The 20,828-nt window shown below is 39.2% G+C and overlaps 1 protein-coding gene across 2 annotated transcripts in view; it reads right to left on the reverse strand.

Moving 5' to 3' along the window:
* Positions 1-20,319, reverse strand: part of si:ch211-106h4.9 (rab effector MyRIP) — a 37,857-nt gene extending 17,538 nt beyond the window's left edge. For both annotated transcript variants that reach the window (XM_036138376.1, XM_036138377.1), the window contains exons 1-4: positions 20,092-20,319; positions 16,917-17,087; positions 9,075-9,296; positions 4,493-4,629 (exon numbers count right to left, since the gene is read on the reverse strand). In XM_036138376.1, the coding sequence (XP_035994269.1) occupies positions 4,493-4,629; positions 9,075-9,296; positions 16,917-17,026 (469 nt within the window). In that variant the 5' untranslated portion in view covers positions 17,027-17,087; positions 20,092-20,319. The remainder of the gene's footprint in view (positions 1-4,492; positions 4,630-9,074; positions 9,297-16,916; positions 17,088-20,091) is intronic.
* Between the last annotated feature and the right edge of the window lie 509 nt (positions 20,320-20,828).

Raw genomic sequence — 20,828 nt, forward strand, 5'->3', positions numbered from 1 at the left:
TCATAACTTTACAATGCTGACGGGTGTGCTCTCTGCTGTTTTGTGCCTGGAGATGGCATTTTATGGGCAAGGAGTGGGTAAGCCCTGAGTAACAGATGTTCATATGTGTATGTTCATGTATGTTGTTTACTTATTCACTAGATACGTTCCTACAAAAAGTGATGCTTATTTTGGTTTTGCAAAATATACGCAGATGAGCCGATGGGTGAGAAGGGGAAATGGGTGCCGAGTGCTGGAGCGAGGTAGAGAAAGGCGTGGCTTGATACACATCTTGTTTTGGTTTACAGACAGTGCTCAAGTTCCACCTAGAGGTGAAATATCGCTTATTGCAACATGCAAGAAGAAACAATGGTCACCCAGCTCATGATCTGTGACTATGTCACAGTTTGTGGGGGCGTCCTCGAGGTCCACATCAGTAAGGAGATGCTGTCCTTAGTTGCAGCGGCTAGGTCAGGGTACAGGATTTACTTAGAGGAGGAAAAGAAAAAGAAACTGCCTGAAATTGCAACCCAGAACCAAAGGCAGCTGCAGTGAATATAGGGTAGTTCACAGATTCGCTCCGTCCATATCTGGATGGTATCTGGATGTTATCTGGCAATCTGATACAATCAACCATCAACTTACTCTTAAAACGATCTTGTGATACGTTATCTAAAGAAGAAAAATACGTTGAGAACTCGTCGTTTGCTCTGTTTGCTTCTGCCACTGTGCTCGCCTTCTGCCTTCAAGTCTGGCGGTCAGGCGTGAAAAACCTGGATGAAAACAATAGCAGTGAACTGGCCTATTGAGGAACTTAAGAAGAAAAAGGTTCTGTCTGAAGTGGCAAAGGTTCTTCTGGATGATGCTGATCAGCTCGCTACACAAGCCAAGAGAACGGCTAGCACGGTGATGGCACAAGTTATCACCACATCAAACACGCTAAGAAAGCGATAGAAAGACAAAAAAGCAGAATTGCAACAGGTGGAGGAGAAACTGAAGAAAGCCTGCAGTACCATGCCATAGCTGCCAAAAAGAGTTAGTACTGGTTATGTTGTGGTTTTTAAAACTGATTTATAGTTTATTTTAGTAGGGAACAAAACAAAGTTCTTGAATTAAGTTCAATATATCTGTAATTTGTGTGTTTTTAGCTTTCTTCCTATATGGAACGTTTTTCAAAATTTTAAACATGTCTACTGGGCCAGAAAGCAATGGTTTATGTTAAAATAAACATTTGGGTGAATTTGTCGCAACCAGCGTCTTGTGTTTATTGTAAAGTTGGTCTTAACTTTTTATTTCAAGTGGCATTAAAAGTCTTAAAGTCTTGAATTTAACTTGCCTTATGCTGTAGGAACCCTGTAGGAACTCCACAACACACTGCAAAAAGGGAACTAAATGTAAGTAAAATTTTCTTGAAATTAGTATATTTTCCTTGATTTGAACAGCTGACTGACACTATTTGTCAATGGAATGAGTATTTTTATCCTTAAAATAAGATAATTAGATATTCTGCACTTGAAATAAGACGATGGAGATGAATTGTTCTTATTTTAAGTGCAAAAATCTTATTCCATTGGCAAATAGTCGTATTCACCTGCTCAAATCAAGGAAAAACACAAAAAGTTAAAGAAAATTGCACTTATTTTGAGTTCCCTTTTTGCAGTGCATCACTTACCGGCACGAAGATCTATAGGAGTTTTCCAAATTTATCTATGTGAAATTGTTCTACAACAGTTGTAGCAAGTGTATACAAAAATAGGTGCAGACCAACTGACTGAGAGCTAGCACAAAGTATTTTTTTCAGTTGTACATTCTATTATGTTTTTCTGTTATTGTTTTGATTCTTGTACAAGGCCAAAGTGTACATGACAATAAAAGAAACTGACTTTGATTTAAATTACTTTTGTTAAATGGATAATGTAAAAAAAAAAACAAAAAAAAACGTCTGAACAGATTACACCAAAGAAAAAAAATTAAACTTCAAGATCATTTGTTTTTATCCATTGTTTTTGTTGCTAACAAGATGCTATATTCCCCACAGGCATCTTGCATAATCTCAGGCCTATAATAATAAAAAATAACTGTATTAATTATTGTAATTAAAGAAGTAATGAAAAGTTGTCCAATACTACGTTTAGTGAAGGGTAAATTGTATTTTCTTACAGAACCTACCATATTTGAAGGATTGTTTTGCTTTACTCTTCAGAGAGAGATGTTCCTAAGCATTCCTGATTCAGCGGTCTTCAGGGGAAACATGTCACTGCTCTAAATGTCATACAAGACTCAGGATTTCTCAGTTCTAAATGTCAGCTCGACCATTGCTGATGCCGTTCATCCGGCTCCAATTGTTCTTATGCAAAGCACCAGGAGCAGTGATCTATTTCTGTGAGTCGTAACATACGGCTCAGATTTTATAAGGGAAGAAACTGTGTTTTCAGCACAGGTCAGTAATAAACAACTGAAAATGCATGACCCCGGTGTCACAGAGCATGAGCTGCAAACAGCAGAGGAGGTGTGGCATGATGTTAGCCCACATCGGTCATCCTCCCACAGGGTCCACAGCTCTGCATCATGTGCAGCCAGCGACCTCTCCTCCACAAAACACACGTAATGCTCTAAAATCCTCTGCCAGCTCAATCAGATCAGAGACTGGGGAACTAATGGTGCAGAAATGTATTACAGCTTTGTCCCTGAATGGATCTACATGCTGGAACAGATGCTGTTAGGGGAAACACTGTACGGTATAATAAATTCCTTTTCAGCACGGTTGCCTCCTGCAAAGCTCCTCGTTCAGCCATGACTGGCTTTGACTGAAAAGATTTCCCTGGAGGTTGACTGAATGTTTTCCGTTACATAAGAAATCAAAGCCCCTTTTCATCACCGTTACTGATGGAACATAAAAGTTTAAAAGAGGCTGAAACATCCAGCAATTAAAAAGATAACGCCTTCATAGATGACGTTAAAGGTCGGGAATAGAACTATACGGGGGGGGAAATTTAGAAATTGGCAGCAGATAAAGAAAAAAGGACCAGCACATTTAATCTTTTTACATTTTCTTTCTTGAAAAGCTTGTGCTTCAAATGTAAATGGTCTTCCCCCTTCACTCAAGAAATGTTGTGTTTTATGGCTCTTTGCTCAGATGGCTTTTTGGCTTAACCCCCTTAACAGTAGATTTTGTAAAAGAAAAAAAAAACATTTTAATTTGATAAATAAAACAGCAGTCACTGTGCAAACACAATAGAGGGTATATCCTTAAAATGAACAGTTTGTAACTAATTTGGCTTATAATTAGCAAAAATCAAGTATTTCTGTTATAAATACATATTCTGGCAAGATCTAATAACATCATATAAAAAATTAAATTGTTTCTTATAACTTAGAATTCGTTTTTTATAAATAAATAGCGGTGGATTCACCAGGAGATGCCTTGTTGCTTCGCCATTTCTGATTTTCATAGCTGTAAGGGGTCACACCTGTCAGTCATATGCATTTTTTTTCTATTTGTTTTCGATATGAAGACGTGTTGTTGGTGGAGGAGGAGTATAAATAAGCAAGGACGATCATAAAGATCATTGTATTTGCTGTTTTCTATTGAAATGAAGGACCATCCATACTCTTTACCCAGCGAGAGGGAAGAGAAACAAAAAAAGAAAACGTAATAACTGGGAGAAAACAAGTCTATATCAGTGCAGCTATTATTACCAGGTGGAATGGAGATAATTCTGACGGATTGGGGATTCAAAACAGATGCGGAGGTTGCAGGCTTTATACTGGACAGGAAATTTTATTCAATGTAACAGTGAAGTTTATTTTTGTGTTATGTTAGAAACAGGGCAGTGTAGTCCAGCAACTCTGCCCTCCAGGCAGAGAAGGCTCCTTTGTTCGTCTCCCTCTCAGGGAGTATGTGGGTACACGAAGGGGCGGATGATGTCATCCGGTACTTAGCTGTAGTGTTGCAGCGCAAGTGGGTCTCTTCACACGTTCTTATAGTCACTTTTTTAAAGCCCAAATAAGTGACTGCATGTCACTTAAACACAACTAGTAATTGTTCTAAAAGCATGTAGACATCACTGTATCAGAACAAAATTTGAGAAATTTTTAACAGATAAATATAGATCGAAACTGAACTGACCGACATGCAGTAAACTGCAAAAATGGACAAAACTTGCAAAGGAAATAATTTTTGTTACATCTGAAAATATAAAAAAGCAAAGTTCAAATTCTGTTTTGTAACAATTATGATCTGCTTATATCACTTAATTTGAGTTATAACTAAATTTAGACCAGTATTTTATCGACTTTGTTTATTGTCCATAAGCATAATGCTCTGCATGATTTAAGAGCTGAAAGCAAAGTTTAATCCTGCTTCCTATTTTTATCTCCTATGAGAGGAAGCAACTTCAAAACTATATAAGCTCTAGACATCATATATTTCTGCACAGAATTATGCTAAAAGGGCAGGGTTAGTTTTGCAAAAAAGTTGTGAAATGTTTTATGTTCAGTGACTATACTTTACCTGTAAGCTCTGAAAGAGCGCTGTGCTCTGACAAGTGTTTCCTGTAGAGGGTCTTCAGCACTTTAGCACTGCCAAACCTTTTAAAGCGTTTCTTCACATTTGTGTAGAACCACTCGAGCGACTGTGTCTTCAGTAACCTGTGAGACAGACAGCAATTTAATGTTCAACAACTGCATCATGTAAAACCTGGTTTGTACACTACATTAAAGGTGCTATTTGCCTATATGCACACAGGCAGGTCTGCAATACATAAGGCAAACTCATTTGGCAAATTACTTTTCTTCATCAGGCACTTTATCAAAAATAGACTATGCAAACAGATGTGTCATTCTTGTTTTTTTTATTTGGATGACATTCTGGTTTCCAGTGTCAGAAGAAAGGCACCTGGCTCACCTCTACCAGCGTTTTGGGCATCTTCTTGAGCGTGGACTGATTGTGAACCCGACTAAATATCTGTTAGCCATTAATTTCCTTGGCTACTGCAGTCATTGCCTTCCCATGCCCTCACATCACCAAGTAGCTGCAGGAGTTTCTGTGCACAGTGAACTTTTAATATCAGCTCATTGCACTTGCAGACTAGTTATTGTGCCCACTGTATACGACTTTGAGGGGCACGAGGGCTAACCAACAATCTAACTGGTCCCTTGACAAGGTTCAAGCTTTAAAGAAATGCCAAAACGATCATTGCCAATATTGCCATGCTGTCTAATCCACTATCACCTACCCTAACATCCCTCAAGACAAATGCCTCAGATTACGCAGTAGGGCAGCATGTGAACAGTGGGTGCCTGGCACCAGGCAGCCTCTCACCTTCTTCAACAAGAATCTTTGTGACGATATATAAGAAAATACTTGACCCATTTCTGGCTGCACACCATTTCTGCCGGACAGGCGGAAGTCCACCACCCTTGTTGACCAAATGACTCTCACTTTTGCCATGACCAGGACTATTGAGCAATGGATCGTGCAGCAACAGTATCACGTGTCAGCCATCTCAGAGTTCATTGCTGACATCCAGATTGTCACTGGCAAAGACAATCTTTCGCCTGACTGTCTCTCCAGGTCATGCTTGGGTTTAGTACACCTGGGCATTGACTATGCTGCCATGGCCAGTGACCTGCTCTTGCATGAGGATATCTTGGCTATGATGAGCACATTTGCTACAAGGCTACAGCTGGAGATGGTGGCATTCCAGGATGGGAGTGTCACATTTTTTGTGACGTCTCCGCTGGGCAATCCCTTTCGGCATTTCCGGCTAAATTGCATCACAGTAAATCTCCACTGGATCCTTTCTCATCCTAGAACAGACTTTCAATCATGTCATTGTTGATTTGGTTGTGCCCCTGGCCTTGTCTCTGTGGTTCACAAATTTTCTCGATATACTGGACATGATGTGGCTGGAGGAGCTTTCTTTTTCACCAACTGCATCAGCTGTGGTGGTCCAGGCTTTCATCTCTACCTAGGTGGATCCTTTTGACACTCCTTTTGATGTGTCTTCTGACAGGGACCTGCAGTTAACATCGGAGCTTAGGACAGCAGGGCAAGCAATGTAAAAATGCAGCTCCGTCATACAACCGTGTGTCACCCAAAGATGAATGGGCTTTGTGAGCATTTTCATCTTACTATGAAGGCTGCCCTTCAAGCTGAACTTACATGGGTCGACTGGTTGCTATGGGTGCAGCTGTGGGTTCCTTAGAAGTCTTTCACCAACTAAGCTGCTCCTTTAGAAGCTGCAACCCATATTGCTGCTTCCCAGGACATTGGCAGATAATTTGCCCCATTATCCACTCATCATTCCTTGCCCCAGTCTCATATTCCACAGAACTTAACAACTTCTGGATTTCTGTTCATCTGTGACCCTAAAAAACTTTAATTGATATAGTAATTGTCGGGGGGAGGGGGTATGTGGATTGTCTCAAACCCACTCACGTGCTCCTGGGCGAGCCATGTGAGTGGGTTGCACCGTTAACAGCGAGGTTGTTTGTAATTCATGTGAGTTATCCCCCACTGAGGTCAGCCCTACTGCCTTTTCCGCAGGGCCAGACCTTGTTACAGAACCAGTTTTTACCCCTTGTGATAGTTCCATCCCCCTTTCCGGCCCAACAGGCTTGCCTGTATGGCCATCCCCTTACCCCTTCCTCATATATGTTTATTCAACACATTCTCACTCGCTACTCGTCATATATTGACGCTTGGTCAGGTTCCCTCAGAGTCACAAGCGGACACAAGGTGTAACCCCATCCCGTTATTATTTGATGTGCGGGGTACCCTCGTAGAATATTATAGCAACTCAGCCTATATTAAACATTTAAGAAAAATAGCTGCGTTTATGTGCATTTTAAAGATATTTCTAGTAAGAAGAATGTATATAATTTTCATAATCTTCATCCAGGGAAGGTAGGCAATCTTTTAATTCATTAGTTTAGCCAAATATTTTAATGTGTTCTGTCTCAGAAAGACAAGAGGAAGTGATGTTTCCTACCTACGTCATCAAGTAGGTCCGAGATTCAGGTCCACAACAAACAACTTTTAAGCAAAATTCCTGCAGTTATGTGCATTTTGATGACATCTACAGCAAAACATTTGCATGATATATTTATAATCTTCGTTCAAGGAATTATAATTATAATACCGAGGATTTTTCAGTACATTCTCAGAAAGACGTGAGACAGCTATGTCGTTGTGTTCATTGCTATTGCCAACGACGCGGCCATATACGTCACTAACATACAAGACTTTTGCGTTCATGAAAAAAACTTTAACGAAAACATTGCAGTTCTATGCATTTTGATGACATCTCTTTTGAAAGGTATGCATAATATATTTATAGTCTTCGGTCAGGGAAGGCAGAACTTCTTTCCTTTATTAGTTCTGCCGAAGGTTTCAGCGTCGTGTTAATCCATGTGTAGGCTGACTAAAGCAGGCCGCATTCCAATTACTCTCAACCCATCCGCCGTATTCATAGAGGGAACGGCAACATTTAAAGACAGGATCTGCAATTGGGTAATTTTTACGGCACTAGTGGCTCATTTTACATACAGTGAGCTGACAGGAAAGGGGGTACGAGAGAGTGGGAGAGAAATGCAGCGAAGGACCACAGGTCAGAGTCGAACCCAGGTCGGCCACATCGAGGGCTAAGGCCTCCGTACATGGGCCGTGCACGCTAACCACTGCGCCACCAGAGCACACCAATTAGTCACATTTTGATGACATTTCTAGCAAAAGAATGCTCAAATTTAATATTATTTCAAGTGTAGATAATATTTATTTAGTGATTTTCCTAACCCTAACCTATATTCCATTTGCTTTTTCAATGGAGGCTGCTGTAAAGGCGTGGACGAGTTGCTCTGCATCTGACAGACCCAGTGTGGGGCGGATCAATTTTCACAGTGATTATTATATTATTGCTTCCTGAAACAACAATCACAATCTAAAAAACCTCATCAAAAAAGTAACTTTTCTTTTGTCACTGTAAATTTTCTGCCTGATAAAAACCTGGTGCCTCTGTAGGGGTTTAGGTCAGAAAACGAAGCGGGCCAAGTTTATCTTCACTCAGCATTGTAGACTTTACAGGTGGAGTAGGTACTGGAATATGTGATGGAGCACTGTCCTGTAGTAAGGGTTGCACTAAGTACTTTGGTCCTTTTCCAGTCTCACGTGGTAAAGAAAATCTCTTTAGGAAATCTAGTGCTGAAAAGTACCTTGGTACATCCATGACCCAATGCAGGTCTTCTCATCGCCTTAACCCTGATACTTTGTGTGACCCCTCTCCTATTGAGGCTATAGATGAACCTTCTTTAATTTTGCAACGAATTGTTTCAGTTCCTTAAATGTACTGTTTTGTAATGATGTCATATATATTTTTAATACTTTTTCTTTTTAATATTTTTTCTATTTAATACAGGTTTTTTTACAAATGAAATTAGATGTTATAATCAAACAGTTACTAAGTACTTTTTATTTATACTTGAGTAACAAAATATTGCGGTTGTGCTATTCTTACTTGAGAAAATTATTTGGCAACCCTAACCACCTCAGATTCCAAGCCAAGTACATTACTTATTTGAACCACTAAAATGGCAAACAATCACTAAACATTGTTTGCTAAACAATTCATTACCATATGATAAAAAAGGTGAAATTCTGCAGATTTTGGATAAAAAAAACTTACGTTTATAATTTTGCAGCAGATTAGTGGTTAGAGCACAGAGCTTCGGTCCCAGAGGTTCTGAGTTCAACTCCCACAAGCTGCCATTCTGGGTCCCTGAGCAAGACCCTTAACCCCCAATTGCTCCCCAGGCGCCGCACAGTGGCAGCCCACTGCTCCCCAAAGGGATGGGTTAAGATGCAGAAGTGAATTTCTCCATTGTGAGATCAATAAAGTTCTGTTATTATTATTATTATTATAGTTTCTTTTGACATACAACCGTTTTGGATATTTTGCCGACATCGCTATGAAAGACAAATCATCACCTCCAGCAGCAAAGTAACACCCTGATAACTTTTGACATCATGGTCAGAACCTCGTGTCTAATTCAACCTCCTTGTGTAACACACACAACCCCACACATGCTAACCTTACCTGCTCTTTTGGCAGGCGCAGCAGAGCCAGGCTTTGTCCCGCTTCCTGTAGACCCGGCAGGCCTTGCAGACGTTGTAGCCGCAATCACTGCACTGGCGCTTCGGGTTGAGAAGGAAGGTGAAGGGCGAGCAGCAGCGGATGCAGCAGCGCTGGTTGAAGCAAGTTTGCCGTGACAACAAGAGGCAGCGACTGCCCTCCTCATCCAGCTCCTGCTTTAGTTCACTGTAGGGAGGAGGGGATGGAGGAGAGGAGAGGAAGAGAGAGAGAGGATGGTTAGAGTCAGGGAGACAGAGAAAATCTGATACAGATATTACACAAAAGGTTATGTGTATCGCCATCCAGGATGACTTTGTTTTGGTTGATAAAGCACTAATAATTGGTTTACAAATGTAAACACTAACCATCTGTTTTTGAACAACTGAACTGAAGAATTTCATCTTGATATAAGGGACAATTAAGCTTAGTTTGTATCATATGTTAATTAAAAAAAAAAAGAAGATTAGCATAAATAACTGTTTGAGCTTTCCAGTAGCTCATTACTCCTGATTTTAAAAGCTGAAAATTAAAGACAGATCTGAAATGTGTATGACTCTCCTCAAGATCAGCAGCTTCATTTCTGTATAAAAGCCTCACAGATGCTGGAGGATCATAAACATTTAGCATTGCTATAAAAATATACCTCTTACCACTATTTATGCTGCATGCATTTACTGCTTATTGCATTCTGGTTAGATGCTGAAATTCATTGCTCTGTACCTCCATATGTGTAATGAAAATAAAGTTTAATCTAGTCTAATCTAAATGGGATTTTTTCAAAAGGTGTGTTTATGTTAATGTCCACATATCCTGTAAACAGAGTTCCTTGCAAAAGTATTTCAATTCTGGGAATTTCTTCACATTTGGTCACATTTCAGATTTCAATCATTATTTTTAATTGGGATTTTCAGTAATAGAACAACAAAGAGAAGCACATAACGTTAAATGAAAGGAAATGGAGAAATGTTTTCCCTTTTAAAAAAAATTTAAATATTAATAGCGTCACACACATTTGTTTTCAGCCCCTTTAACTTGGATACCCTCAAATGAAATCCAGTGAAACCAACTGCCTTTTATAGTCACATAATTAATTATTGGAGTCCGTCCTGGTATATTTAATCTCAGTATAAATTCATCTACTCTGCAAATTCTCAGAGGTATGTGAAAAAAAAGGGTCACGAAAGCGAATCATCTCCGCAGGCAGGTCATGGATAAAGTTGTGCAGAGGTATAATGCAATGTTGGGTTATAAAATATTCTCCTTCTCATGGCATATGCACTTTTTCTACCAATCATTTGGAAATAGAAGGAGTACAACTGCAAATCTACCAAGAGATGGCTCTTCACTAAAACTGACAGGTCAGGTAAGGAGAGCAATAATCAAAGACACAGTGGAGAGTGCCACTGTGATTCTAGCAGAGCTGCGAAGACCCAACAACACAGCGGCTCCATTACCATTAAAAGTCATGTTTAACCTTTTTGCTCTACAAAACAAAGATGTAGAAGAATGTCCTCTGCGCCGATAACCCGAAACATTTTCAATTCTGTGTGCGACAGAAAACTCACACTGCTTGTGGATGGATTCAGCTAAATACAGGGTAATCCTGGAAGAAAACCCTTAAGAAGCTGTAAAAGTCTTGAGACTGGGGCAGCCATTTGTTTTGCTTCCACAAAGCTAAAAAATTAACTCAGAGCTAAAATGGCATGTTTTATGCAAAGCATGTGTGTCAAAATGACTCAATCAATATCCGTAGCTAAATACAATTAAAAATTTGCAACAGATGTTTAGGATTGTTGTTTACAGATACTTTTCGTTTTTGTGAAATGTAGAATTCAGCTCTTCAGCTATCACCATTATACAAACTAAGTCTTTTTACTTTAAATATATTAACTATCTGCATTCATATTTTTTTCTGTATTCAAAGCCAATACTGATCACTATTGTGATGTGAAACATAACTAAATATGCATTCACTATGATTTTGACGGTTATAACTAATACTAACACTATGATTTTGACGGTTATAACTCATGGACTGCTTCCTCTAAAGCATTAGAATTGTAAAGCAAAAGTGTTCCAAAAAGGGGGTCGAACAGCAGCAAAGGTGTCCCACTGAGACTTTCAGCTCATGGAATAATAAACCAAATGAGCATCAGAGATAATTGCAGACAGTGCCAAACTGGTGGAAGTCGCACCAGAGGGAAGGGTGTCAGAGAAATTAGAACAGCAGGAGCGCCAACCATGACTGAATCATTTATAGTTGATTACAGCACAGTACTGATGAGCTCTGACAAGATGAGGGTAGAATAAAAAAAACAACAAGCGCATGTCTTGATTTTACACACCCTTTTTTTGTTAAAACTGATTATATTACACCGTTTTGGAAAATCTGTTTCTTATAAGGTTATTTTTAAAAGAAACATTTGTCTGAAGCTTCAGAGAAAAGAGATGCAGGGGAAAAGGGGGATTTTCTGTTTCACTAAATTTTCAACTCTATCTTTATGCTTTGTCAATTCCCAATTCATGTTATAATTAAGAGAAACATAATTTAAAAACTGGAAGAATATCTGTTAAAAATATTATTACAAAAAGCCTAACCTTTATAGACTGCTATGACCAGGACTAGGCTTCATGTTGCATTTGTGCTTGAAAAATATGCTCCCCGGAAAACCTGTACCTTAAACTTATAACCTCCATATAACTATTAATTTTTCACAGTGTCCTCAGATGGCTGGCTCATGTCTGCAGCAGCTTGTCCATTACTGAACCCTGATACTTGATAAAAATAACCCTCAGACGCAACGCTATCAGGCACACTCAGGCAAGGATGATGGAGATGTTTGCAGAGAGGCAGTTAAGTAACAAGCACAGTGAGTGATGAAGGAGATCGCTGAGAGAAAGCAGCCACAATCGCACATCTGAATGGTAAATCATATACAGAACATGCTGTGCAGCACTGTCTTCACACCTTTACATCCAACATAGCTTTTCAAGCTTGAGATGTAGGAAACAGATGATGGAAGACATGATATGTACAATCTGTAGGTCCTCAAAAAAAATCTCATGTTTGAATATAGTAAATACAGAAAAAGTTATTTTGAGTCTGCAGATTTTAATAGGAATGTTTTATGTGACATGAGTTGTATGGTTTTATAAGAACTGTGATGAGAAAAAGAACTTGCTTTGCTGCTTTTGAGCAACAGGGGGCACAGCCGAGGAGCTGAGCTCATTCCACAATTGCCAATGGTGATGATTCATTTCTGTCAGCTATCTTCATAAAAAAATCTAAATATCAGGGAATACATTTGAAGCATGTTGGTTAGATGTTGGTCCGGTCATTTTAATCCTTTAGCTAAAGCCTTGGTTTGCAAAGGAGTTAAAAAGTCTCCAATGGATGTCAGGAGGAAGGCACACAGCTTTACAGCCTTTTCCATATATGTTACCAGTCAAAAATTTGGACACACCTCATTCAGTGGTTTGTCTTTGGGTTTTTTTACTCCTCTGGGAACTCTTTCAAGTCTGGAGGAAAACCATTTCAGGTGACTACATCATTAAGTACATCAAGAGAAGGCCAAGAGTGTGCAAAGCAACAATTTTAAAGAATCCATCCATCCATCCATTTTCCAAACCGCTTTATCCCTCATGGGGTCGCGGGGGTTGCTGGTGCCTGTCTCCATTTTAAAGAATCTGAACTTTAAATTATGTTTTGAACCTTTTCATAATTTTGTGTTTGCTACATAATCCCATATACTTTGCCTCATAAAAGGAAGTAATAAAAAAAACAATGTAAGAGGAGTTTCAGTTTCAAAAAATGTTTAGGTAAGGCAATTTATAGAAAATATCAGTAACAAGACAATTCAAGGTGCTGTACATGAACAGAATATAAGAAAATAAAACCTACAGAGGAAAGTACATTGTAGTCGAATAGTAGCAGCACTTCTAAGGAAGTTTCAGTTTAATACAACAGTTTGAATTGAACATTAACATTTAAAGGCAACTGTAAACAAATAGGTTTTTAACCTTGGTTTAAAGGAACTCAGGGTTTCAGCACTTTTACAGTCTTCTGAGAGTTTGTTCCAGATATATGGAGCACAAGAACTAAATGCTGCTTCTCCATGTTTGGTTCTGGTTCTGGGTATGCAGAGAAGATTTGAGCCAGAGGACCTGAGTGATCTGGAGTGTTGTTACACTGATAACAAGTCCGTGATGTATCTAGGTGCTAGCTAAGCCATTCAGTGATTTATAGACTAACAGAAGTATTTTAAAGTCTATTCTCTGAGATACAGGGAGCCAGTGTAAGGACTTTAGAAATGTGTTCTCTCTGTAGCTCAGAGAATAGACTTTAAAATACTCCTGTTAGTCTATAAATCACTAACAGGAGTGTCTCCTGGTGCATGATAATGCCTGGCCTCATGTGGCAACAGTATCAAGGCAGATCCTGTAGGATGAATGAATTTATATATTTGACTCGCCGGATGCTGCAACATGAAAATTTGGAGGAGTGGTGATAAAGTTGGTAAATTTAACACCACAAACATGTCAAGGTAGTATTGGCCAATATGTTCAGCCCAGGTATCAGTATTGGATTGGATCGGCAAAAGCTGTATTGCATCTCTACCACTGGTGTGAATGTCTCTGACCAAACACTTCAAAACAGACTTCAGGCAGATGGCTTGTGGACCCGGTGTCCTCTAGTTAGCCCTGTGCTCATTACCCAAACCTGTTGAGCCCCACTGGCATTTGTCAGAGAGCATCAAAACTGGCGGGTTCAGCACTGGCGCCCTGTTCTTTTTACAGATAAATGCTTCACTCGGAGCTCATGAGAAAGACCTAAAAAGGTCTGGAGAAGCTGCCTGCAACAATGTTCAACATGATCAATTTGGTGGTGGCTCAGTGTAGGTCTAGGGAGGCCTATCCATGGAGGGATGCACAGACCTGTATAAGATAAACGATGGCACCCTGACTGCCATTAGGTATCAGGATGAAATCCTTAGACCCATTGTTAGACCCTTTGCTGATGCAGTGGGTCTTGGGTTTCTCCTGGTGCATGATAATGCCCAACCTCATGTAGCAACAGTATCAAGGCAGCTCCTGTAGGATGAATGAATTTATATATTTGACTCGTCTCCGAGCTTCCCTGACTTAAATCCAATACAGCATCTCTGGGATGCCAAGTTTAGATCCATCTGATACCACCAGGTTGCATCTGAGACTGTCCATGAGCTCAGTGATGCCTTGGTCAGGATCTGGGAGGAGATGCTCCAGGACACCATCCATCATGTCATAAGGAGCATGCTCTATTGCTGTCAGGTATGCATACAAGCACATGTGGGCCATACAAATAACACAATACCAGTTTTAGTTGCTGCAGTGACATTTCAGCAAATTAGACTCGCCTGCCGCATCAGTTTTTCAGTTTCACTTTTTCCATGACTTCACATTAAGGCCTCTAAGGATTGATCATTTTCATTTTCACCAAATGTTGTGGCACTCTTTTGTCCCAAACACCTTACCCATCCCATGTAAGTATGGATATCCAGCATGTTTTATTTCCAATTGAGATCTGATGTGTTTTTAAAGTGTTCATTACATTTTTTGAGCAGTGTACTTTCTGTTAGCAAAAAACAAATAAGTTCTCAAGCTAAAAGAACCAACAATCTAATGAAGGCCTTTTGCTGTTGAAATGTGGCGGAAATAACAACCATTAGGCTTATCTTCTTTCTCCACTGGCTTATAACCGGACTGGCTCAGCACAAAGTACATTATCCTGTGTTATCCAAAGAAAGTACCATTAATAGTAAAAAAAATAAAATAAAAGTGTGTCATGCTCAAAGTCTATGCTTTGTTGCACCAAACAAATAACCCCCTACCACTCTACCTCTGAGATTAAAACTTGAACTAAAAATTCAGTTTAAGCCCTCCCAAATACAAAATGTCTTATTTGGACTCTGCGGATGTTTTGAGGAAATGGCTCTGAATACAACAGGAAGGTCTTTCACTTCCTGTCCCCTGCTTTTACAACACAGCTTAGAACAAAGACAAAGCTAAGGAAAGCTCCACCAAGGTCTAAAAATGCAATGAATGCAAACTCATCTACAGTTCAAAAGAGGGTATTCTATTTAATACAAAGTTTAATAAGTTTTATTTTCATTCATTTGCCGCAAATTCAATAATTCTGAGAATGTAAGAAAATGTTAGGTTGAGTTGTTTAGGTGAAATAAAAAGTCGACAAAAGACTACAGCAGTCAGGACACCACAAACCTGCATTAATAACATTGATCAATTGTGATTAATCACATTAATAATTTTTTGGCACCATTATGATGCTATCATATTGTTACTTTAATCAACTTTAATTCAGATATTTTTTTTATTTTGCTCTCCATAACCCTAGTCAGAAAATCAAATTGAACACCAAAATACCGATTTCCAAAGTCAGTTTTAAAGTCAGGACCCAAACTTAAACATACAATAGGAATTGTCCATGTGTATTACATTATCAAAAGGTCTAAAAATATTTGGATGCATGAAACCGAGATAATAAATTATTTTAAGACCATATTGGTAATGATAAAAATGTGCTAGATAACTTTTCATCTACAAACCCAGAGGACATTTCAAAAGCCCAAAAGCGGCAATAATTGGACATTGTTAATGGACTGACAAGACAAACTTTAGAGCTGTTACAAACTGTGACAGTCAGAGACAAACGGTGATATAAACAAAATGTAATCATGTATCAATCTCTATCACAAACTAGGATGAGTTAACAGAAATATTGCTGAGACTGTTGGGTTGTCATGAAATAGCACGGCAGGATTTAGCACCACACTATGTACTGCTAGTATCAGGTTTGTCTCCAGTAGTGTTGCCGTCATATGCTTTAGAACAGTGGTTTGTTGCTTTTTGGACATCGACAAGCTAGTGCTTTAGTGAGATGTGTCTAAGCCTATCGATAATACATTGATAAACTTGAACTGGCCATCTCCCTTCAAAAATGACTTGCTTGAAATGATCCAAGCTCTACTCAGAACTTGCAGAAAGAAAATCTAGATAGTAACTCTCCGTTTGTTCTTTTTATCTGTAGGCTGGGTACATGTTGAACTTAGGTTCACATGATGTAGCTTACATACAAGTTCTACATTTTCAAATAAAAAACTGCTGGTCCATAGCTCTTACTGATTGTTATATGTAATTAAAGGAAAGTTTTTTACTTGTGGGTAGCTACACATGTTTTTCTTTTTTGTGTAGGCCACAGACAGATTTCTTACCCAAACTGGTTGTGTGCTTCATTGACAACATCCAGCACAATATCTATACCAATGTGGAGACGTTTGGTAGCTTATGAACTCATAATTACTACATTTGTTTTTTTCCCATCTGGTATGGGTCATGTCCATCGGTTAAATTTGACATTTCCTTCCTCTCTTCCTTAAAAACGTTTTTTAATGCTTCTGTCCTCTGAAATTCGTGCATGTGTTCTCAAGGCTGCGCTTATTTGTCTTCTAAAATGGCAAACGCATCCTTTTTGTAATGCCGTTGCCAAATAAGTCAGTCGAGACACTGACCCTGACAAGTAGCAATTCCAGTGTTTCACCCAAATCTAAATTTTGACTTTCAAGATACACTGAAATCAGCATAAACTTCACACTTATAGGTCTTATAGCTCCCCCTGACCACAATTTCAGTTAAATATTTAGTTAAAGAGTAAAAAAGCATCAGAATAATTTGGTTTTGCATGGTAACAATAATAATAATTTTGCTGCTACAGCTTCTGATATGGTTATTAAGGAGGCGAGGACTGACCTGAGTCGCTCCTCCTCCTTTTTGCGCAGCCGCATATCTCTCTGCACCACCTGCAGGACATGCGCGGCCTCGTTGTCCTTAAGACCGGTCAGATCCAGTTTACGACCCATCTTCAGCAGCTACCTTTTTTGTAAGTTCACTTTTCCAAACTTATCAGCTTGTTGTTTTCATCTGAAAGGAATAACACACAAATCAGCAACAGAAAACATGTAAGCTGTAAAATGTATAATCAGTTAAAAGCTTCATGACAAATGACATAAACCAGTTGTGGAAAGCTCAGGCTGTGGGGATGTTGACTTTTAATCAGAGACAGGAAAGCCTATCAGAGTTTATGGTAAGATTATTAGATCTGATTAAACAGCAAATCTGGAAAAATAAATTGCTAGGTGCTGCAAACGGCATGAGACTGGGTTGGAGGTTTCTTCCAGCAGAACAACAACCCAGTAGTACAATGGATTGGCTTAGATTAAAGCATATGTATGTGTTAGAATGGACTAGGCTGACCATGGATAGGGATAGGGCTTGGTGTCCTCTTGCCTGCTCATTTTCTTGTTGGCTACAGGGGGATAGTGGTCTCACCCTTTCCTTGTCTCCCTTTGCTGCTGCGCCCACCTGAGGCCAATATGGGCTCATGAAGCACAGCGCAAGGTACACTGCAGCACATGCTGATTTGTCCCGACTGGCTGTCTGGGTGTAACTCCTCTCAGGTATCGAACTGACCCTCTTTTTTTTAAGGACTGGGGGGTCTTGGGCATCTGGGCCTCTAGATTCTCTGATTTGGACTCATGCTTGGGTGACCGGGGCCTAGCCGGATTTGTAGACTGTCACCTCTGGTTCATGGGGGCCTCTTCTTCACAGCGGCACGGGCTCTGACCCCAATTGTCCTCTAAGTTGATGTGTGGTGTCTGTGTGGAGGGCTCCCTGGCCTCTATGCTCCTTGGGGCTGCTGGTTTTCTGGGTCTCGGGTCCTCTCTGCTTGCTTTTAATGTCCTGAGGGGGATGGCGGAGGCTTTCTGCACCCATCACAGAGCACAATTCACGTAAGACCTACGCCACTTATTTTGCATGCTCACACACATATTTAAGCACGCAGAATAGAGTAGCCGTGTCGCCCTGTAGTTCTTTTTCTCCATCTGTATCAACAGTTTTGTTCATTGTCCTTGCTGCTGGTGTTGTTGCTGTCTGTGTTTTCGGTTTTCTTTGTTAATTTTATCTCCATGCAGGTGTTTGTGGTTATCTTTCCCCCGTTTTCCAAACAGTGGCAGTATATTCCATTCTTCATCATCGTTGATGAGGAATGGAATATACTGTTCGTCATTGTTAATCGACTTCAGTGGCTGCTTCTTAAACTCAGAGGATAAGGATTTAATCCTACCTCAGGTTGGCTGTTACTGGAGCCCACCTTTCTCGATTACTGCACTTTGACTTGTCTTGTTACTGAGAAGTGCTTTGTAAATAAACTTGCTTTGCCTTGCCTTTCTGGTACTTGTACACTAATGGAGAAATCATTGAACTTATCCTCAGTATTTTCCTCGCTATGTTTGCTCTGATAATTGCTAAACGTCGTAAAAGGCCTCAGCCCAGACAACAATGGCTCCTTTCTTTTTTTATTCCTTCTGCTTTACTGCATTGCAAGTGTCTCTGTAGGTGGCCAACATATGACGTGACCCGGTGCTGCACAACAAATACCATGGACTATTTTATGTCCTAGAGCCCTGGTCCTGCTACATCTTCCACATAAGGAAGAGATACTGTATCAAACAGTCAAATTCAAAACATAGGAGCAACCAGTGTTTTTGTAAGGTGAGCTATTATTTCTAAAGTGCAGTTCATGTTACCGAGATTAAAGTCTACTCCCAGACAGTAATCAGGTATTCTCTGAAACCTGCTGAGCATCAGCTTCTCATTTCATGGGACTTTAGGTTAGAAGAAACAAACACTTATCTGGAAAAAACACTTTTTGATATATTTAAGTTCTTTAAAATGTTTGGAGGGCTGCTGCCATCCTTAAACGGATGATCTACAGTATATTTACTCACTAAAGACAAAAGGACTTTCCCTTTTCTCATCAATCAATATCATTACAGTTACCTTACATGGCGACTTTGTCAAATTTGTAACTGACAGAATTTCTTTTTTATGTATACCATGACAACAATATCAACTCATATTTTAAATATATTTCTGCAACAACAAATAACATTTGTAAAACATTTTGTAAAATTGTGAATGTATTCACATTACGTACCAATCAAATAGAATGTATTAGCCAGATTTACATTAGATATATACATGACTGAAAAAGACACCAACCTGACAGTTCTCAGGCCACCAGTCATTGAAACCCTCCAAAAGGAGAATAATGCCAAGGCTAAATAAGCTATAGAGTCAAAGGGTCCAAGAACAAAGCATATTTATGGGAAGTTCAGTGATAGGAAAAACTGTGGTAGAAAAAAAGAGCTGAATCTACAGGGATAATTGCAACCTTGATAATATATGGAAGGAAATCTTAATCAAGAGAGATTCACAAGGCGTGGACTTCGTCCGTGCTTCAAGAGTCACCAGACAGATGTATCCAAGCAATGGGGCTGAAACTGTCTCACCTCATAACCTCATTCCTCATCCAGGGATATCCAAGCCACTTAGTGTAGGAATTCATGCAAAGAGCCCTAACCAAGTACTTAGTTCTAATACTTTATACTGCTACTATATATACACTAATATTCCTAATAGACACAATATATTTTTTGTTAATTTATTGCTTTTCCATTATATTCTAATACATGAGCAAAACACACGTTTTACTCCATTAGAAATCAGAACAATTCCTTAGATTTAAAGAAAAAAATCAATTATGTCATCAGACCACTTGACACAAGTCGTTAAGTAATTTCAACACTTTCAGCTAAATATATATTTGGTGTTCAAAATATTTATTGACTTTTTACAAACCAAATTAAAAAAACCGAAACGTGGATTTACCATGTCACTTTAAAGGCGCATAATGAGGTTGTAAACAGGCAAAAAAGAACTATGAAAAAGGAAGATTCATAACCAACCAGAATCCAGTTATTTTGAACTTTTGATTCATATTAAGACAAATTTTATGATCATTTAGATTGTTTCCACTGGCTGCTGGTATGGTCACAATTTTTAATACTATGAAAATACTTACAGGTTTCTTTAGCGTTTGTCAGCCCTTCAAGTCAGCACAAAAAGGAGAAAAAACCCTTCAGTCCTCCACAGAGTTATCTGTGAGCTAACGCCAAATATTCACGGTCTCTTTTAGAAGACCGGTGAGTATTATTGTGTCTGTATTAAATAAAATAAAAAGTTGGACCAAAGTGAGTGTTGGCGTTTGAGGTGCCTCAGGTCGGGACCGATTAAAGCAGCCACCGCTTTGTTTCTGAGAGGAAATCAGGATAAATCCAGATTACCACTTCCACCATTTCTCTGCTCACAGAGGGGGGTATTTATGTGACATTATTACGCCACTTTGTGAGGAGACAAAACAAACGACCGCATGAAACAGAAGATCACCTAAACAAATTTGTCAGCAAAAGACATTTCTGGGTGAAACGTGTCAGAAAAGTATGGTGTTAACGAGTGTTTTTATTGGCACCGAATCACATTTTCAGCATTATTCTGGTCCGTTCTGCTGCAATGTTTAAATATGTTTATGCCATGAATGGCCAAGACACTAACCGGCGTAATAATAAATAAATAAAATTAAAAATAGATAAAATATCCCGCACAAAACCGCTGGTGTGGATGAAGAGCGAGGAGGAAGGACGGCGCAGGTGGTTAAATGAGGACATCTAGTGGATGTTTGAAGAACTGCAGCCTGGTCCATAACATAATCAAATTACATAAAATCTGTTATAATATTTACAAGTTTAAAGAACATCCTGT

Source organism: Fundulus heteroclitus, chromosome 6 (genome assembly GCF_011125445.2).
Source record: "Fundulus heteroclitus isolate FHET01 chromosome 6, MU-UCD_Fhet_4.1, whole genome shotgun sequence".
NCBI lineage: Eukaryota > Metazoa > Chordata > Actinopteri > Cyprinodontiformes > Fundulidae > Fundulus > Fundulus heteroclitus.